This window comes from Pyxicephalus adspersus, chromosome 9 (genome assembly GCF_032062135.1).
Source record: "Pyxicephalus adspersus chromosome 9, UCB_Pads_2.0, whole genome shotgun sequence".
Taxonomy (NCBI): Eukaryota; Metazoa; Chordata; class Amphibia; order Anura; family Pyxicephalidae; genus Pyxicephalus; species Pyxicephalus adspersus.
In genome coordinates this window covers 62,425,124-62,448,908 of record NC_092866.1, presented here as the reverse complement: position 1 = coordinate 62,448,908, position 23,785 = coordinate 62,425,124, and the positions used below count along the sequence as shown (strand labels likewise).

The window sequence follows — 23,785 nt, the reverse complement described above, 5'->3', positions numbered from 1 at the left end:
TGTTTTGTATACCAACTGTGAAGGATGGTGGTGGAAATGTTATGGATCAGATATGTTTTTCTGCTTCAGGGTCTTTTACTTAGCATTTACAAGGACAAACACAAGGGACATATATATATATATATATATATATATATATATATATATATATATATATATACATATGTCACATAGATCATAGGTAAGCCACAGGTCAGCACTAATCTGATCATATTCTCACTTATCATTGTATCACTAATTTACGTAATGTAAGCAAGTGCACCTGGTGAAAGTTTTTTACATATATATATATATATTGTATATTGTATTGTATACTAACTGTGAAGGATGGTGGTGGAAATGTTATGGATCAGATATGTTTTTCTGCTTCAGGGTCTTCTTTAGGATTCCTTTACTTAGCATTTACAAGGACAAACACAAGGGCTTTACCATATATATTTATATATATATATATATATATATATATATATCCAGCAATATTGGTAGGTATGGTAGGGTAGAAACAGAAAATGTGTAAAAGCAGCAGTAGATATTTACTACCCTTTATGTAGATCCCAGTTCCTCTCCCAACAATGAGCCTGATTTATTAAAGCTCTCCAAAGTGCATACGTGATCAAAACATATTTGCACAATGTACAGCGGAAATACCTTGGGATACTATAGTACGGACAATATAGATATATGTATATTTAAATATTAGACACTTTAACATGTTAATGTAATTCCAAAGGTTATATATATATATATATATATATATATATATATATATGGTATATATATATACATATGTCACATAGATCATAGGTCATAGATCATAAGTCACGGGTCACCACTAATCTGATCATATTCGCATTTATCATTCTATCAGTCATTTACGTAATGTGTAAGTGCACCTGGTGAAATTTTTTTACTTTTTTAACATATTTGAACGGGCAAACAATATTCTCATTCAACTGCGGCTAACAGGTAAAGGTGATATAGCTGAATACAAGACATAAAACTGATGATATGTATTCATTATCATAATCTAAATTAAGAAAAATTTAGAATTGCCACATAGAAAGGGTAAGTTTTCCACCACTTTAAATCTAGGAAATTAGAATCACATGTTCATTTATAGCGATCCATAGGGAACATGCAGAGGAATTTAGTTTTATTTAATCCTTGGATATCCAAGGTCTGTGTATGGCCATGGCTACAGTTTGTCATTGAACATGTAGGCAAATACTGGGTCTTGTAGGACAAATGTTTTTAGAATGATTATTAGGTTTCCCACAGAAACAGTAGATATGTTTCAGTGCATTTTAGGAGATTAACCTCATACCAACTGTGAAGGATGGTGGTGGAAATGTTATGGATCAGGAATTTTCTGCTTCAGGATCTTCTTGAGGATTCCTCTACTTAGCATTTTCAGAGAATCCTGCAGATGGAGCTACGTGACTCAGTAACCAAAAATTGTCTTCCCTAGGAATTGTATAGACTTCATTCAAAAATCAAACAATAGCCATTGTGTAAAATTAATGGCAGAATCCCTTAGACCAATACCTAATAAATATTTCCCTTTCTTAGGCTGAGATGGTTAAATTTTATATATATATATATATATATATATATATATATATATATATATGTATCAATTTTTACATATATAGTATATTGCTTGAAATCCATCTTCCTACATAGGCGTGTATGTTTATTCTGTTTTATTTTCCTTCGCGTAGTAAAATAAACAATGGAACGGGCTCAAGTTCATGTAGGAAGAACAGGTTACACCGGTTGCTGATGTGGTTTGCTCCCTCTGTATCCAGGCAAATCTTAGATGGCGGTTTGGGACCATTTGCCAACGTGCCAGCGGGGCACTTCATGGGCTCTACCGACCTCAGCCTACAGGTAAATACAACGAATGTGTGCGCTGCAGGGACTGTTCTATGGACTGTTTGTCCAAACGTTTGCTTTGGCATTATTTATGTCGAAGTGAATATAATATTCTCTTGCAAGGAATCTGCATTTGTTTTAAAATACAGAGTATGAGGGTTTATAGGGTATTTATAAATGACACATTTACTGTTTATAAATACTGTTTTATATTTTACCTTTTATTTATTTTTTTTAACCTAAATATTGAAAGAGTTTTTTGGGCACATGCTAAGTGATATGAGTTTGTATTGTTATTCGGGAGGGAGTTTGGGTTGCTGATGTGTTCTGTATCTTTAAAGTGTGATTTGTTAAACAAACATTTACAGTTCATTTTATGTTCATTTTATGTTGCATTGATTTTATCAAACTTTATTGCAGATTTTTACCTTTTTCTGATCATAACTAAGAGCCGATTGTTTCACTTTTTCCTTTGCAGACTGATAATTGTATGATAGGGTCTGGTTTTATTTAATCACCTGGTGCACCTTTAGTATTCTGAGAATGGAAGGTATTTAGGAAGCTATTTATTATTATTATCATTATTATTACATTATTATTAATAATAAACAGTGTTCATATATTCCTTGCATTGAAATAGACCTATATAGGGGATGTCCAAAATGTTACTACTATCTTGGTGATATGTTAGCCAATCACAAAATGAAGAAATCATATTTCTGGAGGATTTCCTATACCAGTCATTTACAGAACACCTCTAGGCCGTCGTATTGCACTGAATTTTTAAAAAGAAAATTGTACTGGCTGCAGATTGCATGGTGACAAATTAGCTTTGTGTGGCAGTTGTATATGCAATATTATTTGTTTTATTTTTTTTATTTTAGGATAGGATTAGGATAGGATTTCCCCAGCGTTAATTTATTCATTGATCTGCACCAAGATATTTGGGGGTTAGGGAATGCATTTTGCAGAGAGGTCTTGATGAAGCAGTGTGGCTGCACATTTATTTGTGAAAGTATGAAACTAAAAACCTTTGAAAAAATTAAATTAAATCCTTAGTATGCTGGGGAAGATTCACACGTTTACCCAAAATGCAAAATTTTACTAATTTAATAAAAATGTGAATCTTGGATGAGATGGTTATGTATCTACCTAGGGGTTTGGATAAATGGGGCAGCCGGTGAACAGCCAGATCCGGAATGTGAAGCAGGAAAAATTGGAATATGTAGAGATCTGACTCACATATTGTAATAGCTGGATGATGGGTCACAGAATCTCCAAACCCGCAGGTCTAGTGGGGGTGGGGGACTTACCAAAAGTGGTCCAAAAAAGGGGCAATTAGAAAATGGATGTCAGAGTCATATCTAAGGTTTATTGATGAGTATTCAATTTCTGAGTGTGGTGGAAAGGGTTGGGGGATTAGTCCGCCTGGTCTAGTTTGGTCCCAAAGAGCTCCTGCAGAACAAATTGTTCAAACATGTAATGTTGGCCATGAGAACCAAATAGCCAGAACACACGTTGCAGACCATGGTAACCCCTACTCACTGCCATTATCATCTACAATGGGTGATACATTGATCAGGAGGTGATCTCAGGTCTGTCCCAGTTTTGCTCCTTAAGAGAACATTTGGGTGCCCGGGGTCAGTATATGGGTGTTGCATTTTTTTTTTAATCAATAAAAAAATTTCTTGGAGGGTACATGCACCATGCACATCTCTTACTGACTGTGTTATCAAGCCTCTAAAAACACACATTTGACGTGTAAATACACGAATACACAGAATGGATATATGTATTTTTAATGCATTGATCCGCAGTGCCTGCCCTGTGTTGTCGGTGCAAGGAAACACCAAGGTCATTATAAGCCATAATGTAAATATAATAATAAAAGGTAATAAAGAAGAAGATAATAAAGAAAATAAAGGTAGCACTACCTACTGGAGGGGCATTGAAGTGGAGTATGGAATAGCAATATAAAATGTTAGGTGCCAAGTAATATTGTGTTATATTGGATACAAGAGGTATGGACTCTATGGGATCCATGGGCTCAAATCCACTTTATGTCTGCCATTGCCACCTTTCTTGTACCATATGCTTTCCTGTTTTGTACGTAAATCCAAATCAGTGAAACAGATTATAGCTGCACCAAAACAAAAGGTGTGCACAGTCTTACAGTTCATAAACTGCAGCCACAGTATATGTGTAGCAGAAAGAATGCCCAGTACCAGCACCCGCAGAGAAGGACCCTTGCTTTCTGTATGGTCCAACATTTTACACAGCCATTGCTGTATCAGAACCAGAACCCTTGCATAGAGCAAAAGCCTTTCTGAGTTGCAAATCTGCTCAGTAAAGAATATGCTGGATCTCTGCAGAGAAACCACTGCTTCAACACAAGGAGCGAGGGTCTTTCACTAGCACGATAGACTTTTTACTAATCAGGCCGTGGCTGCTTTCCAAAATTAACAAGACTTTGCACCTGGAATGTATTCAGCTTATTTAAACGAAAGGTTCATCTGGAGTTTAAACTTTGGTCATACCGGATAGAAATGCTTCCATCAACACATAGCGGTGTCCTGGTAACTGTGCTGTACACAATATCCAAACACGCTGCAAAGGAAAGGCAGACCTGTGAGTGCAGAATGGAAGGCGGACATACTACAAAGTAAAATGTAACAATACAGGGCTGGGTATAGGAAAGGAAATTGGAACCATTATATATGTATGTATAGATAAAGAGAAGAAGGGATACCATGGAAGCATTGCTATGGTATAAGATCCAAATACTGGTGATGGTGTGATCATAGAAGCAGCACGGAGAACCTTTAGAAGTTTCCTAATTTATTATACCAAAATGCCCTGACAATCTCCATGGTTTATTTGCATTATTAAGATCAAAGAGGGCAAAGTAACAGATTTGCTGGCAGTGGTCAGAATATTGAGGCTAGCAAGGGGACCTTTTTGGCTCAAGAACAGGTCCAGGGCCTTGCAGAGATATTAAAAATGCTTTACACCCTTACAAACTCAGCGAAATATGACTTTCCTTATTGACTTTGGAAACATTTTTTACCAAAATTTTCTCACATTTTACCCAAATTTTAAGGGAATGAGAACTTTGAGTTTTGCCCATTTCTAGCAGTGTGGAGAGCTTGAATGGCCCATTGCAATGTAAGAGTTCTATTACAAGGGCGTAGAAGGGTCCTCCGCCCAGTTCTGACCCATTTCATATGTTAAATAACATTTGGGGTGCTTCATTGGATGAATGGTGAACATGAGAAACAAGGACAAACACAAAGGGTGCTGGCTATAAGTCTGCTAGATATATATATGTCACATAGATCATAGGTAAGTCACGGGTCAGCACTAATCCAATCATTTTCTCACTTATCATTGTATCAGTCATTTATGTAATATAAGTAAGTGCACCTGTAAAGGTGATATAGGTGAATATAAGACATAAAACTGACAATATGTATTCATTATTATGATCTAAAGTAACAAAAATTTAGATTTGCTACAGGGAAAGGGTAGGCTTCCCACCACTTTGAATCTAGGAAATTAGAATCACATGTTCATATATAGCGATCCATAGGGAACATGCAGAGGGATTTAGTCTTTTTTAATCCTTGGATATCCAAGGTCTGTGTATGGTCATGGCTACAGTTTGTCATTGAACATGCAGGCAAATACTGGGTCTTCTAGGAAAAATATTTTTTAGAATGATTATTAGGTTTCCCACAGAAACAGTAGACATGTTTCAGGGCATTTTCGGAGATTAACATCATACCAACTGTGAAGGACGGTGGTGGAAATGTTATGGATCAGATATGTTGTTCTGCTTCAGGGTCTCGGCAATTATGCAGTTATAGGGTCTGATTGGCGAGGATATACTCTCATGGAATATCCAGCAAACCTGGAATAGATTTCTTAATTTGCTATTAGTTGGCAAATATTTTCAATCCTGGACAAGATCCATTCCAAGTTTGCTGGATCACCCAGGTCCTCCTATATTGGTCTATCTTTTCCAGTCTTGCAGAGCTTTAATAAATCAGACCTATTGTGTTACCTATGAATTCTACATGATATCAAAGTCTGCTAGAAGGCAATGTAAGAGTTGAGGTTGAGCTGGGATTAGATCATACAGCACAATAATGACCAGAATAAACTAACAAATCCATCTCAGAAAAAAGAAATGAATGGGTGTGGAATGGCCTAACCATATTCCATATAAATAGGAAAACTCACCAGCACTTTGTAACGGAGAGGATTTTGCATGGTCAACTATTTCACTGGGTCAATGCCAAAGAGCGGTGGGCAGATATGCAAAATGAATACAAGAAGTGGGTGATATCATCTTAAAGGGTGTCAAGGGGCCAAGGGTGTGCTTACGATTTCCATGTCACACATTTATTGATATTTTGGTTAAATAAGTGTTCAGAGTTTTTTCCTCATCCAAACGTATCACTTTTACCTATAAGAATGATTAAAATGAAGATCTGATGTTTGCCTTTTCAAATATTTCCATTGCCTGGACCTTCTTTAGGTACATAAGAAGCTGTGGATTCCTTCTCAGTAACTTTTCCATGGCTGAGTTTTATGTCTCTTCCCGGCAATGTTCCCCCCTGTCCTTAATGACTGTCATATGTCATCTCCTAAACATCAGAATTTGGCTGCCCCGAGCCTCCATTGCTGTGACATTAGGGGACTGTGCATCAGATCTGTTTTATAGAGAAGATAAAGTCACCTTGTATAATTCCGGCTCTATAAAACAGAAAGGTCAAATGCTTATTTGGGACTCTTAGCCCGCACACCTTGGCCCGTAGCAGACGTCAGCGGTGGAGGATTAAGTTCGGTCGTCTCTGATTCATGAAAACATTTTGGGCTCTGGAGATTTACAAAATGTATGAGATGAGTGAATAGGTTTGTTTAAATCATGAGCCAAAATGTCTGGGGGTACTGAGTTTGCAAGCGTTGGAACATTTGTCAAGTGGGGTATTTCCCTATTTTCTCTCTAGTCGTCATTCTGATTAAAAATAAAATTACTCCAAAAAGTGACTCCAACAACTTTGACTCAGAATAACTAGTAATTTATCTTGTACTGGTCTGATTTCAGCAATTTATTCTCCTGGTTACTGTTGGTTATGCCACCTGAATTCAGATAAGGTACGGCACCATGGGTCACCTCTGTTCTTGTTTCTCAGGTGTGATTGTTCTGGGAAATCCAAGTGTTGCTGCTTTATTATTCTGGGGTTTCTCATCACTATACCATTGTTTCTAGACCTCATGTGTTACTTTTTCATTGTTCCGGACCCTCAGGTGTCAGTACAATATTGCTCGGACCCCTATATGCCAATGTGTTCTTGTTCTAGTCTCCAAGGGCCACTATGTCTTTTTTCTTGGCCCTCAGGTGTCAGTCTATTTCTGTTGTGGCTCCAACTGTCAGTGTGTCATTGTTCCGTGTCCATAATTACTATCATACACCATGTTGCCATACTTCTTGTTTTGGCCCACAAAGGTCCCTATGTCATTTATCTGAGCCATCAGGTGTCAATCTATTCTTATTATGGCTCTAGGTGTCAGTGTGTCATTGTTCTGGGTCAACAATCACCATTATACCATTGTTGTTAAGCCTCTTGTATTGGTCCACTAAGGTCCCTATGTTATTGATCCTCAGGTGTCAATATATTCTTGTTGTGGCCCCTAATTACCACAATAACATAGTGACCTCAAGTGTCACTATGTTATTGTTCTAATTTATCAAGTGTCAGTATATCCTTAATCTGGCTTCATGTGTCAGTATGTTCTTGCTCTGGTCCCCAAGGGTCACTGTGTCATTTATCTGAGCCTTCAGATGTCAGTATATTCCTGTTGTGGCCCAAAGTGTCAACATGTCCTTATTCACCACTATACCATTGTTGGTAGGTCTAAAGTGTCACTATGTCTTTTACCTGGGTCCTCATGGGTCAGTCTATTCTTGTTGTAGCTCCAACTGTCAGTGTGTCATGGGTCCATAATCCCCTTTACGCCATTGTTACTGGACCTCTGGTCCTCAAAGGTCCCTATGCCATTTATCTGAGCCCTTAGGTGTCTCCTAATTCTTTTTGTGGCCCCTAATCACCACTTTACCATTGTTGGTAGACCTTAAGTGTGACTATGCCATTGTTCTGGTCTGTTGATAGTCTGTATATCCTTGATCTGGCCCCATGTGTCAGTATGTTCTTGTTCTCATCCCAAAAGGGCCCCTATGTCATTTATCCCAAAGTGTCAACATGTCAGTGTGGCCCAAAGTGTCAACATGTCCTTATTATGAGTCTCCAATCATCACTTTACCATTGTTGGTAGACCTCAAGTGCCAATATGTCATTGTCCTGGTCTGTCAATTGTAAGTATATCCTTGATCTGGCCCCATGTGTCAGTATGTTTTTGTTCTGGTCCCCAATGGTCATGTCATTTATCCTCAAATAATATTTGAGTCCTCAAATATTATGTTCTTGTTGTTTTCCAACGTGTCAATGTGTGATTATTCACCAACATACCATTGTTGGTAGACTTCAAAGTGTCATTTACCTGGGCCCACTGAAGTCAGTCCATCCTTGATTTGGCCTCAAGTGTCAATGTGCCATTGTGGCCCCTAAGTGACACATTGAGCTGTACTTTTAGGTGTCATTATGGCCATGTTCCGGCCCTCAAGTTCTTGTTCTTTTGTTTCTCTATTTAAATGCAGTACCAATCAAAATCCACTTATCAATGACTGATTAAGGCATTGTATTCCAGCTAGGTAGTATTCGTCAAAAAAAAGGAATCCTTATGATTAGCAGGTGTCACATTGCCATTATTCTGGGACCTCAAGTAACAATATATTATTGTTCATTTGTCAGTACGTCATTGTTCTGGATCTTAATTTGTCACTATAACATCGTTTCTAGACCTCAAGATCCATTTTTCTGGGCCTTCAAGTGTCAGTGTATCTTTGTTCTGGCTCCAATTGCCAATATGCCCTAGATCTAGCTCTCTTGCCCTGACCCCCAGGAGATAACATGTTCCTGTTCTGGCCAATAAATATCACTGAACCTTTGTTGCTGTTATGAAACCCAAGGTGTCATTGTGCTCCCCCCCAAAGGCTACCATGTTCTGGCCTCAACTGTCAATGAATCTTTGACTTTGGCCACAAGTGTCAATACGTCATCTAGACACCAACTGCATTTTTTTCCCGGACCTTTTTGTTCTACTACCACAAATATCAGCATGTTATTGATTTATAACCTCATTATGGGTTATTGTCCGAAATATTTGGAGAAAATAAGACTCTTTTGGACCTTTGGAAAAATAAGTTGTATTTTCTTAACAACCTCAGCCATAGTACATTGCAATCAATGCAATGCTATTGAAATAACTGCAAACAAGCAGTTAACTTTTCAAACAGCAAAAAAAGAACTGCCACTAAAGCCTTAACTACCTGACAAATGTTTAACCAGGTAAACTTGTTTCTTGCAGAACATTTCATAATAAAATCTCATCAACTTTTTACTATAGTTCACTAAATGAAGAATTTCTCTATAAAACCTGAATATAAGCCTCAAACTTTCCATTCTTTTTGCTGACCAAGTTGAACAACATGGAGGTTTTACACCCCAACTGTAATGGTTTTATAAGTGGCATCTCATTAAATCAGAGGTATAAAAATACAACTTTAAAATAAAGACGCAGTCTTCTGTACCTACCATGAAATGCGCGCCGGTCAGCGTGACACAAAGGACAGACAGAAAAGACAAAAGGCACAAGCAACAGCGAGACAAGCAAAAGAATCAGCATGGTCACATCACACAAGGATTATACAAGGTATGGAGCAATCTGTGCATGTCTGGTGTTTTTTTTTTAATTGTTTTGCATTGCAGTGACGCATCGGAAACATGAATCTAATCCGAGGACGCTACAATGCATTATTGTCATCTGAATTTTATTAACATTCATTACCATGAAATTGTATGTCTGCGCAAAATGAAACATATGGAGTACATCTCTGCATGTGTGCACATTTTCCATGTTTTTTTGTTAAAGATTCTAAATAAAGCAAAATATCTGCTCATTAGAAATCCCAGTATTCTGTATGCTGAATAAAATTGCCATTGATGGTGCCAACTTAGTTGTCTTTTGCTGGATAACAGAACATTGCCGCCTCTCCTTATCTCTATATTATAAGGTGCAGATGTTTTGTAACACAAGGGAAGAAGTACATGGGTGGGCACAGCAAGTTACCAGATTTCAGGTATCTCTGTACATTTATTGAACAAATATGACAAATCCCATATCATGAAATATATAAAGGAAGCAAATAAAGAATTCATTGCTAAGGTTTGGATACATTTGTCAAGTGGCTGAATGTATTATGTAGTTACTGATCTGTATGTTTTTCTTTGTTTTTATTACATCATTGCATTCACTTTAATTGGGTAAGTAATTTAAATTAAAGTTGCGTTTCTCAAATGGAAGCACAGCATGCATAATTAATAATTCAGCATGTAGATCAGCCTTTTCTAACTTTTGAAAAATTGTGGGACCCAATAAATTATTTTCAGGTCTCAGGGAACTCCTAGCAATATTTAAAATATGCCCAGGTTATGGTATTGTGGTAAATGGGATGAATGCCTCTTTCATTGGCCCTGATTATTTATTATTTATTATTATATATTATTATTAAGTTCTCCATGGCTGGGGAGGATACACTTTCATCAGTGAACCTGGGTGATCCAGCAAACCTCAAAAAGATCTGTTCCAGGATTCAAAACATATGCTAGCCAATAACTTTGAAGAAAACCAATCCAAGTTTGCCGGATCACCCAGCTTCACTGATGGAAGTGTAACCTCTCCAGCCTTAGAGAACTTTAATAAATCAGGCTTAATGTTGGCCAGTGGAAAGAATGTCTCCCTTACAGATAAAGGTGACAAATAATTCATTGGAGTCAGCGGTAACTGACTTGAGAGTTACAAATTGTTTGTTGCTCAAGGAACCCCTAGATACCCCTGGAGGAACCCTCATTGAGAAACACTGATGCTGATATTGTATAGAGACTCATTCAATAAAATACTTGTACTTGGTTACCTAATAATTTTAAGTATTGTGATTGGTTACTTAATAATATTTCAGATTTTTTTTTTTATAATATAGAGTGAACGTACTTTACGGAAGTTTGCCTAACAAAGAAAGGATTATTTTAATTATCATTATTATAACTAATTAAAATATTATAAATATTATTTATAATATTATTATTATTATTAATTATTATAATTATTTAAATATTTATTTTCACATTTTGTTATCGTTGTTGTGTTGACATTTTTTTGGTGTTATAAAGTTTAAAATTATATTACAAAACATCAATCTGCTTTTCTACTGATTGGGAACAACTCTGATTGTTGAGTTATTTGTATTATGTTTCGTTCCATACTTTAGCCCCGAGAAAGGACTCCCGAAACATGTTGAATTCTTTCATACTATACTAAAATGATCATACTTGGACTACTTTATCTCTGGGGTTGAATGTGTGTCAAGAAGACAATCCAACCCAGTTACAATACTGTCAACCTTAGTCATGCACGCAACACAAATCACATTCATGGATTTAGACCAGTCAATATTTTTCCAGTCAATGGCTGTCAGGTTTTGGTGATCCAATGACCACTGATCCAATTTTTTTATGTTCTTGGCCTTCTTTAAAGCTCAGTGTGTTGGGTGTTCAGAGATGGCCTTTTGAACAGAACTGCAGAGTTGATATCTATATCTAAGGCTAAGTAGACACGTCAAATGATTCTTGTCCAATTATCCAATTATGGTTTCAGGGCTTGTATCGGATGAGATCCCGATGTATGTACAGCAGGAGTCCAACGTCATTCATGGATCTGTCCTGGCAGACGGATCTAACATGTGTATGTAGCCTCAGAGTCGGTTTTGGAGCAGTTTTGGTAAAATACCTTGAACCAGTCTAAAATTTCTTTTTGACTTTTTCCACCAAAATGTTTTTGCTCACAGATATGTAACTAACTGAAGCCTACAGATTCTGGAGATTGGGGAGGGTAAAAATATCAGCAGGTCAGAAGATTTTGAGATGTTGCATCAACCATCCAAGGATGGTCAAGAACCATGTTTCCAATTGAAATACTGGGTCAATCAGCAACTTGGACTCATCACTGTTTTGACATAAATGATATACTGAATTTTCTCTTGGGCCACAGCTGAAGCAAATATAGTAGCTAACAAATGAAGTTTTTGTGGTTATGTACATAATGTAAATTAAAAATGACTGTCTGAATTGGAATTGAACTTGAAAAATGTGTACAGGCAGGCTCTTTATTTTAGAAGGGACATGCTATGTCTTTTTTACAATACAAATACAAACTTACAACAATGTTCACAAGTTATGATAGGGAGAGTGGGGGACGTAGCCAACAGTGGCCCCTGTGTAGAACTCATTTGGAGTTCCTGTGGGGTCTCCTGTTGGCTGAGGAAGGTCTGGGGCCATTGTGCAGCAGCACACTTTGCACCTCCTTATGTCCGCCCCTGGTCAGGGGTCTCCTAACCTATCGGGGTGGCCAAAGATCCTGAACCTAGAGACAAACCGGGTGAAGGTGGTAATGCTTCTGAGGGAACAAGACAAAGTGAGTTCAGTTCTGCTTTTGGAATTTGAGTTGGAAGTGCAATTATATCCACGTTTCTTAAGTTTATATTTTTGAGTATTAGGGCTTAGAACATCCATTCTGGTGTGTTTTTATTATCATGTGTCTAAGCTGGGGAGATTCACCCTCTTCATTTGCCCCATTGGCCACTGTCACCAGGAGAGAAAGTGATGGAAAATCCAAAAATTGTTCAGCTGCCAAAGACCAAATATTGGTAAACCAGACGAGATGCTGATTGCTAATAAACTAAAAGAACAGGTCCTCTAGTCCATGCCAAGTTCATTAGAGTATATATTATACTGACCTATTGTATTTTCACCTCTCATCTTGCAGGCTTTTGATCACCCACCACCATCTTTTGATCCGCCAGCCAAAACACGGGTATTATTCTGTTACGATTCTGCTCCCCAGAGCTTAACCTTCTGTTTATGTAGTCACAATTTCCCTAATACCAGCAGAGAAGGTGGTTGTCTCTTATGAAGTTGAGAACACAAGATCTGAAGATATCATATCAAGAGGAGCCTGGAGTGCAAATGGACGGGGCGAGACACAGCTGTGAGACGTTAAAGCACAACATGCTCGGTGCATAGGTCTCACACCCCATGGTGTTTGGTGGATAATAAATAAATATTAGCCTGAAGAGTTGAAACATTACGTAGTGTTATTTTTACCCTCTAGTAACACAACACATGTAGTCAGTATGAATTTTAATATTCCCAAACAAGTCCAAGCTATGTTTAACTCCATGTTGTGTACGTTCGACTCCTAAAATCATTCTCCATACACACGATGAGCTTAATACTCAAGTCATACTCAACTCTTGCACCCTTTTCAAAAACTTGTTCAAAGGTAAACTGCACCAAAAGTTTGACACCGTGCCCCTCATATACCAATCACGTGAATGTATCATGAATTCTGCAGCCATCCTTCCCATCACTACTCATCTGCTGCCTCTCTTTGTAGTTCTCTTCATTGGCTTCCATTTCACCTGAGATCCCGTGCTTTGCCTTCAAGTTCCTTTATAGTTCCCATCCCACTTACATTTCTGACCTGGTAGAAAAATACCCCCCCAAGCTGCTCTCTTTGCTCCTCCAATGACTTACTAGTGACTTCCTCACTCATAACCTCATCACACGCACGTCTCCAAAACTTCTCTAGAGCTCCCCCGACTCTCTGGAATGGTCTTCCTCGTCCTATTCGTCTTTTCCCTACTTTCTGCTCATTTAAAAGAGAACTCAAAACCCATCTTTTCATACTCACCTACCCGTCTTCTTCTGCCTCCTAAACCTTCACTACTCATCCACCAATCCATAACCCCCCCTCCTATTGTGTGCTGCTACCCTCACCTCCTAGATTGTAAGCTCTTCGGGGCACGGTCCTCTCCTCCTGTGTCACTGTCTGTATCTCTCTCTCATTTGCAACCCCTATTTAATGTACAGCACTGCGTAATATGCTGGTGCTATATAAATCCTGTTTATTATTATTAATAATAATAATAATAATGATAATAATAATAATAATATTGTGTTCCAATGATAAAGAATAGTTCATCATTTTTTCCTGCTTAATTTGTTTTTTGCACAATTGCAAGAATTAAACTGTTGAACTTGAATTACATTCTAAAGAAATTAAAGTCATATTTCATTTTTTCTATTGGGAAATGTTAATAACTGGATCCAGTATAAAGGAAGGTGGTGATACACTAATACAGAAGAATTTGTAGACCGTAGATTAGTTGACAAAGCTAACACACCAGGACAAGTATTCTTAACCTAAAAAAAACATCCGCTACTTTCAAACAGACCAGAGAATGGATAGAAAGCAAACTGGCTGGGAGATGAAAGAAAGAATCTTACAAAAATTATGAGTTTGTGACATTTTCTTTATAAAGAATGATATAAATTTTAGCTGTAGAAGACAAAAGATAAAGATTAAGGATTTATTTCAAGCAGGAAGGATGTCTAACAATTAATAGTCTAGGAAAATCCCCTGAATAGAAAGGGGAGACCCGTTATCTTGTAGTGAACAGAACCAGCTGGGAAAGAAATGGGGAGTTCTGTTGTATTGTGGGGGTTCGTAACCTTTTCATAATTACAGCCCTACAATGGATTGGCCAATATTGCCCATTAGATTCCCTTCACCATACTGCTCAATTCATTATCACCACCTATTAGGTATAGATAACCCTAAAAGATGTCAGCGGCTTGGTTTACTTTATATATAAATATAATACTCAACAAAGAAAAATATAAATACTCAACAATGAAGAATACACAATCTAACTACAACTAGTAAGATGTTTGCTATAGATCATAAAATGTGAATGAATTGGAGGGCCAGTTACTGATAGGTTTACTCTGATTGACTTTATGTCAGATTTATATAATCAGGCTTGATTTATTAAAGCTCTGCAAGGCTGGAGAGTAGTGTTGAGCGAACCTGTTCGGGTCCATACTGAACTTTACGATTTTGGGTACCCGAACCCGAACTTTGAGCCGAAGTTCGTCCGAACCCGGCGAACCCGAACTTCCAGGTGTTCGCTCATCCCTACTGAAGAGGATTCAAAACATTTGCTAGCACAAAATCCATTCCAGGTTTGCTGGATCACCCAGTTTCACTGATGAAAGTGTATCCTCTCCAGCATTGGAGAGCTTTAATAAATCAGGGCCATCAAGTCAATTTCTAAACTTGATTTCAGGTTCAATAATGAAGAGAGTTTCGATTTTGTAGTTATTCAGGGATCAAGCTCCATACCTCATCATTGGTTCCTAGCTCCCTGGGTAAGCACAATTACAAAAAAAGAAAAGTCTAACATTTTATTACAGATAAAATATTCTGTAAATAGTTCCAGACAATTAGTATTATAGTATTGTAAAAGGTCAATGAAGAATACATCTTAAACCTATTATTGGGTGCCTAGGGTCCAATTTTTGGGAGCCCAGAGTTTATTGTTCAGATTCTGGAGTCCAATATTTGGAAGAAATATAAAAAAAGAAATATATAGTCTATTATTAGGTAAAGGATAGGTCAACTATAAAGTTTTTAAAATTAGTCTACAGCATTGTTTTTTCAACTAAGGTTCCTCCAGAGGTCGCAAAAGGTGCAACTTGCAGAGGTCGCAAAAAGGTCAATTACTACTGACACCAATGATCTTTTTGGCTATTGGACCCAATAAGGCCTATGGGCCATTGCACCCAATCTATCTCTCCATTGGGCATCAGGGGCTTTTGGGAAAAAAGCCCCATCCTAGATGAATGTGAAAGAGGACAGGAAGATTGATGGTCATTGGAAATGTGCCTCATGACTTTCGGTCAGGGCAGAAGGGGCTACCTTGAATTTTAGCGACATTCCACTTTACATTGATAGTCAATGGGACCTTCAATTGACTTGTAGTCAATTGAAAGAAAGCCCCATAAAGGTCATTGGTGACTTTGGTATCTTTATGGAGCAGAAGAACTCGCTCATTGTTGAAGGAACCCAGCAAACCTCTGGAGAAGTGTTTCTCCACAAGGGTTCCTCTAGTTGAGCCAGGAGAAATTCAGACCTTTCAGGACAGTTTATCAGACACCAATGATCTATTTGGCTATCTGTAAGGATGACATTATTCTCAATGACTACTATGCTAATATAAAGTGAGCTGTAAATATATAGTATTATTATTATTATTAAACAGGATTTATATAGCGCCAACATATTACGCAGCGCTGTACATTAAATAGGGGTAATACATATAGGATGTTCCCCAAGACCTACAAGTTATTTTAAATGTTAAAAAGGCTGAGTGGGCTCAAAAGAGAAGTAAAGAAGGTCTACCAATGGAATATGGTCAACAAAAAATAACACAAAAGGAAATAAAAAATAAATAAAAAATATGTATAAAAATGATGGTGATTGATCTTATATAGTCAGATGAAGATTCTGAAAGCCAGAGATAAATAGGACTCTCTAGGATATACAACAGGGGGAACAAAATACAGAATACAATTCAACATAGATCAGAGGTAACACAAGAAAATAAAACTAAATAAATCATAGAAAACAAGAAGCCTGGAACCCAACACACACACATCTTTATGTTTATTATTACTTCATCGTTCCAACCTACAATACAGGGCGTGCACCCTCCATTCAGGGCTGTAACACGAGTAGGAAGATAAAGCTAGTTAAACAATATCTTGGACCCATTTCATGTCTCAATGGTTGTAAACTAAAGGTGTATTGTCTGCTTGGTCATGAAATGTCTGGTATAAAATGAACTCTAGTTATACATTAAACCTGGAATCATGTTCACAAATGATTCTGTCCTTAAACATTTCCGGGACATAACCGAGCCTGCCGCCTATTTTTCTGTTTTAGGTTTAGGCTGAGAATAGAAAAACACGATACGTAGAATTGTTGCTACAACAAATGGACAAACAAACTGAGACTTAGCACGATGATTCCCAAGAAAGATTCCTATTTCAAATATTCGACAACAACGTCTGTAAATGTTTTGCTTCAAGTTGATTCATTCTGTCTGCAAATCACTTTTATGGCTCGTTGCTGTTGATTTTCAGTTTGATTTTTGAACAAAAGTTATATATTAAAACAAGTAAAAAGTTATATTTAAAGACAGGCTGGATGAAGAAGTAGAATCATGAGCAAATGGGAAGCCATTTTGAACTGGCCAACAGATTTTTTTTGTATATATTTCAATACAAGGAGTGCACAATATTGGGCAGAGATTAAAGAAAGTTCAGGGTTCATAGAATAGAGAAGCCATTCTCAGCCAAGGTCAGTGGAACTCCAGGGTACCTTCAAGGGGTTACAGGGGTCCCTCCAGAGGGTTACACGGGTTCCCCTATAGGAATACAGGGGTTCCTCCAAGGGGTTACAGGGGTTCCTCTATAGGATTACTGGGAATATTACAGAGGGTTACAGGGGTTCCTCCAAAAGATTACAGGGGACATTCCAGAGGGTTACAGGGGTTCCTCTTTAGGAATACAGGGGTTCCTCCAGAGAGTTACAGGGGTCATTGAGCTGTGGCTATCTGTTCTTTCATCAGATGGTGCCTGCATACTTCCCGGTCTAACACCACCTGACAGAGGTGCAAGAATGTCCAAATATCTTAATAGTGCTCCATGGGGGTGGTATTTGGACCACAACTATACTTTGGACGTTCTTCCCAATGACCATTCATTTTAAGGAACATTTTCCCAATGACCCCCAAGTAAATATTTAACAGGGGTTCCCTAAAACATAAGTTATATAAAGGGTTCCTCTGGAGTAAAACATTTGGGAAATGCTGGGGTATAGATTGGGGCCCCCTGTCAAGTATGTGGTTGACTAATTATGAATATTAGATTCTTTGAGAGTTGCCAATATCGTTTTCCTTTAACATAAAATAAATGCTCCAATAATAATAAAAAGTCTTAAAAAAAATAGGGAAAACAAAAAAAGGATGAAAAAAGTCAAAGAAATAAAACCAAAGCAATTAAAGAATGAATGCATTTATTGTTTACAAATCAAATGCCATTGGATTGAACACAATTCCTCGTATGTTCCATACATACATGACAACAGTTTTCAGAAACATGAATAGAAAAAAAAAAAACTTCACGTCATGTGAAAAAGCATGTGACTGATCCTAAGCAATTGTCTGCCCCAAAAAACAAAAAAGGGAGAACAGCGGGAAAAAAATCCATTTGGGAAGAGTCTGAAATAGAAGAAAAAACACAAAGATAGACACGGAGGAGAGGTTTTGGAGTGAGCAACGTGAGTTATAAAAACATGCAGATTTCAAAAACAGCTCCGGACAGATTAACGTGCATCAAACAGAAGTCGACACAGATAAGCATAAAGATGACGAGGTTCCTACGCTGATTTTTTTTTAAAAAAGTGGGCATATGTTTTTCATTTTGATCTGTAACCATCAGTGCTACTTTGATTTTTTTTTTGGAAAATTCCTAGAACTTTTTGGAACTGATTAGAACCGGTTACTGAATTCTATTTTAGGTCAAGCAAACACCCTAAAATACGACGTATCATCGCTTCTCCAAACATGTCCATTCCCATCCAGACCAAAGGCTTTAGCATTGCATTTGATTGGCTTGGGATAAAGCAAATTCCTGCTATTAATCAAAAGCTTTTTTTGGGTTCTCCGATGCCAGGATTTGTGCAGCGTTGGGCATTATGGCCATTTATAGTTGCAAGCTTGATTAAAGCAATTATTTGGGTTTCTGTGCCTTCTTCCCACTATTAAATATCTGATTTAATGAGTTCATTGAAGCTGTAAGGATTTTGCAGCCAGGTCTTGGAAAAGAAATAGGGTTCACCTAAAACTTGTAATGGCAAAACACTAAGGCTGGGACTGATGGTGGGAAGAGACATTGCCATGTGGCCCGTGGCAGCTGACACCATGTTAGCTTCTTATCTGCATCATTATTCAATCTCAATGGGCTACCATGCGTAGCGTCTCATCCGGTTCAGGGCTGTAGGGAAGCCGTAACCCCACCGCAACTTCCCCACCAGTCTGATTACAATTTCCTGGATGCACTTCCAAAAATAAGTTTATCTCAATGAGTTTTGAAGAAATCTGCATCTCATCTTTCTTACAAACTACAATGACTGATAACTCAACATGGTCAATGTCCCATGATGTAGAATATCATTCATTTCGGGATTTACTCTACAATAAGTATTTCCTTCACAACCTATTTTATGGAAACGGTCAAATAACTGGTATGAACCTGGCAGTGAAATTAGAAATAGTTTTGGTAATCAGATTACTATTCTAATAAATAAATAATCTAAATGATTATTAATAATTTTATCATGACCCACAATTCAACTGTATTGGTCTTTAATGGGGCTAAAATGGAAAAAAAATTAAAAACATACCGATATATTTAAATTTTTTTATAAGAATAAAGAAAAGCTCAAAAAGTTTGGCAAACGCAGTTCCAGTTCGGTTTATTTCATTGCAAGGGATTATGGGCCATGCAACTGTAAAGCAACAGCATTCAACAGCAGCTCAGTGCAGCTGGAATGCATCTCCATGGTATATGGTAGAACCACCACCCAAAAAGACCTTTCCATAAAATTCTGCACCAAATCCTCTGGAAACAAAACAGTCGGTCTTTGCTCAATTAACCAATAAAAAGTATCATTTCATCCCCCAAAGACGGCTCAGTGCTTCTATAAACCTCTGCTAAACGCCTATAAATATCCCATTCTGTTTTTATGAGTTTTTGACACATCGTAAGCGACATCATTAGTAGCAACAAGGCACAGGCAGGCAATAAATGATTGATTACACGACACACATTCTCTATTGGAATAATGTTATTGGCCCTAGCAGGTGAGGTGTGAGTAGTTTGGATTATATACCAGACAAACACAAATTGCTCCATAACAGTTAAAACACAGAACACAGTAAAAAGGATGCAAAACGCGTTAGCTGTGAATAAGTTTTTTTACGTTAAAAAATATTTTTGCAGTATTAGTTACACATTTTGGAAGATGGCAAGCAAGAAAAATCACCTTACGGTAGCAAAACGTCAGCCAACTAGTGGGCGTAGAACTGGAATGTGAGAAGGAACTGAATGCGGAGAAGACAGGAAGAGGAGGTTGAGAAAAAGAAGAAAACAGCTGCAAAGGAGGCTGAATATTTGTGTAAAATCAGAGACACTTAGAGGTCAGATCAATGCTCCATGCAGAAACAAGTTATCATCATCAATTTCTTTAAAACATTTCAATAATTTAATTTCCACGTCTGAAATTGTCAAACCCCTGAAATGCCCAGCAAGAATTTAATTATCTGAAATGCTGTGGACACCACAGGAAATGGAAATTTTATGTCAAGTTGGCAGTTATATCTCAAACAAAGTTCAATTAAAAAAAAAACACATCTGCTAAAAATTAATCTCAGCGTTAAAAAAGTTAAGTCCTAACAAACAAACCGCAACATTCCGAACAGGGAAGAGCAACATGTGACCGCGTACATCCCAACCTACCTTCAAGGGTCACATTTTGCACCCCCTATCACAGAAATGAATGGGAGCCTAAAAACATTTCTCATTATTTTTCTGTATTATTAAAATGCGTTAACAATATTTTTTTGTACTCCTGATTTTTGTGTGTGAAATTATTTTTCTGCTCCCATTTTTCAAACTGTACAAAATATAAACACAAGCATTTCAAATTAATATTCCATTTAAAAAATGATAAAAAGTACAGATTCAAAGCAATGAAACAATCGCTACTTAGCAAAAAATTATTACAAAAAGTACTAAATTATAGTGTTAATTAAAAAATACAAAGGTTTTTTAAAAAAATTGTGTCGTTTCAACCTCACTTAGGTGTGAGTGAGTAATTATGCAGTAATAGGCACAGCAGGTCAGAACCAGCAATAGTGAAATGTAAAAATATAGTCAGCGCATTTTGGGGCAGTTTTATCACAAACCCAATGTTGAGCACCTAATATGACCAGAATATAATTTGTGTTAGTTTTCAAGATGATTTTTGTTTAATGGGAAATAGCAGCTTGGATGTGCTTGGATTAGTTCTTATCCAAAGATATATATATATATATATATATATATATATATATATATAAATATATTGGGGTGGGCTGTACCCTAAGGACCCTATGAATGTACATTTTACTGTTCTAACAGTCAATCTTACATAGGTTGAAAAAACTACTATGGAAATAAACATATCCCAAATTTTACCCTATAGCTGATCCAGAGGAAGGCAAAAAAACACTTCTAACCTCCGGTTCAATTGTGCACCAAGAGGGTTAAAAAAATCTCTTCCTGATCCCAGGATATATTGTTCTTTCTTGTTTAACATTTTTAAATTTCATCTTGAAAACTATCACAATGGGCTCTATTTATAAATAATTCTGTCTAGATTCGTTCACAATTTTTGACACTTGTGCACTTTTGAGATGGGCCACTAGGTGGCAGAATAAGTCATTGTTTTAATAGGGACTGAAATGAGAAGCGTAGAGAGATTCTACCATTTGTTAGCGAATTTTTTATGAATTGACGGGGAATAATTTATAAATAGAGTGTGTTGTTTATTGGTTGAAACATATTATGAAATATAAGGACTAATCGTGTGCAAATTTTAAATTTTTTCTCCATATTCTCCATAAGAGCAAAACCTGCAACACAAGTTTTTTAGGCAACTGAATAAAAAAAATTACAAAAGTGTTTAAAAAATATCTTTTTGGGAAGATAAAACTTCTCTTTTATTATATTTATTATTTTTTATTATTTTTTAGGCTGATACTTTTGTGTAACCGAGTAATGTAAAAGTTGCTGTATCCAATAGAGAATATGGAAGAACAGAAATGTAATTAAAACAACTATATTTGACTTGAAATTTGACTGCTGGTTGTATTATCATTATCATAGTTGGCAGCCCCCAAAATAAGTTGAAAAGAATAAAAAAAAAGTGTAAACGTGAAATTTTGGACTTCAAGGTACAAAAGTGCAAATCTAAACCATCTCCTTCAAATACCGTCCAAAGAAAAAAAGCACCACCGCAATGCTGGAGAGCTTTAAGAAATCAGATCCATTGCTAAGGAGGAGCACTTCTTCAAGATGGACCTGGAGAAGCTACCCACAGAAAATGACTTGCTGGGATTAGGAGCAGAGAATGTTCATTTCCAAAGTGAATTTTTAACTGAGTAAAAATACCCAATCATGTGCCAGGAATTGTTTTAAGTTAGAAATAGTCATTAGTGAACTCATTGGATTTGATTTAATAAAGCATTCCAAGATCATGACAGAACCTGGGTGATTCAGCAAATCTGGAATGGATTTGGTTTAAGATTGAAAACATTGGAGGAAAAATAGCAAATGATTTTTAAGAAATCACTTGCAGGTTTGATGGATAACCGAGGTTCTCCCATGATAGTCTATCTTCCCCAGTCTCGGAGCGCTTTTATAAATCAGACCCAGTATTCACTATAAGAATAGAGATGAGTGAATATTTTTCTTCTGCATAATGCTTTGCATTTCATGCATTGGAATCAATGAGAATGAGAATCAATCAATGAGAATTACAAAAATTAGGCTTATTTCTGGAGCAATAGACATTAAATGGCTCCTTAGGCTCAAGAAAAATACCTGGACCCATTCTTGTGCCAAAAATGGCCCTGTGTGGTCTGGGAACCCGATGTACAATATTCAGGAATGAAGATGGGCTGGCACGGGCACCAAAGAACTTCTTTTTAATAAATTGTGATAGTTTTTTAAAATTTGACCTTCATGGTGATATTTGGGAAAATTTTACCAAAATTTTAGAGATAATAATGAATTTTGGTTGATCATGGTTATAAATGAACATTCATTTTGCAAATCTGAACTCCTCTACTCCTATTGAACCAACACCATTCAGAGGTACCAGTGTTCTAGGTATTTCTGTACCAAACAGCGTCCTGCACTTGCTCGATAATAAGCTGTAGGGAAGGTGCAGCTTCTTCATACATTAGGGTCAAAACCTCGAGAAGCACAAACAGAAAAGGCACTCCCACGCTCATCAATTCATACATGTAAGCATATCTCTGCCCATTGTCCCTGATGTGGCGCATGGCGCCTTGTACCACGCCACGCGTCCAGTTAGATAGACGGCTGGGGAAGGCAAGGAGATCCCTCGTCACCGCTAGAGGGCGGCTTATTGTTTTCCTAAAAAAGGAATTCATGATACCTGGGGAGCTGTCCTCTGAACTGCTGCTGTAAGGACTGTCGGTCACTATCTCCGCAGCTCTGGCTTCTTCCTTCTTCCACGTTTTATCTTCATCCTAAAAGAAACGAAGGATGGAGTCATCAGCATGAGACAGACAATGGGTCACCATTGTACCTAGTACAGTTCCCACCTTTTGTTATGATGGAAAGTTTAAAAGTTAATAGTTAGGTTAAAAAAGTCCATCAAGTTCAACCGCTAGGGAATTAAACATAATCCAGATATAAAACCCTATGGACAGTTGGTCCAGAGGAAGGCAAAAAAACCCTGGTACAATTTGCTCCAACAGGGGAAAAAAATTCCTTCCTGATCCAATGAGGCATTCCAATGTTTCCTGGATCGGCGGTTTCTGTTATCTTTACTTTAAAGCTTTAAACCCGGTTATATTCTGTGCTTCTAGAAATCATCCAGCTTTCTAAGATATAGAGGCCAGGATAGAGTTTTTGAATTTGTATTGATTAAAATGTACAGTAAAAGTTGTATCTGATAATATATTATTCAG

The 23,785-nt window shown here is 37.2% G+C and overlaps 1 protein-coding gene and 1 long non-coding RNA gene across 10 annotated transcripts in view; one reads left to right on the top strand and one right to left on the bottom strand.

The window, feature by feature from the left end:
* The window catches only part of MICAL2 (microtubule associated monooxygenase, calponin and LIM domain containing 2), a 151,118-nt gene that overhangs the window by 33,518 nt on the left and 93,815 nt on the right, over nucleotides 1-23,785 (bottom strand). For 6 of the 8 annotated variants that reach the window (XM_072422273.1, XM_072422275.1, XM_072422277.1 and 3 more), the window contains one exon: nucleotides 23,248-23,341. In XM_072422273.1, coding sequence (XP_072278374.1) covers nucleotides 23,248-23,341 — 94 coding nt within the window. Of the gene's footprint in view, nucleotides 1-18,019; nucleotides 20,126-23,247; nucleotides 23,342-23,785 lie in introns of those variants that run through there. The other 2 variants (XM_072422281.1, XM_072422280.1) reach the window with 2 other exon arrangements.
* Nucleotides 1,717-14,163, top strand: LOC140338189 (uncharacterized). Of its 2 annotated transcripts, none has more exons than XR_011922207.1 (2): nucleotides 1,717-1,890; nucleotides 12,880-14,163. It is a non-coding gene; the product is annotated as an uncharacterized lncRNA (long non-coding RNA). The 2 variants fall into 2 exon arrangements; XR_011922208.1 differs by lacking the exon at nucleotides 1,717-1,890 and adding an exon at nucleotides 9,212-9,711.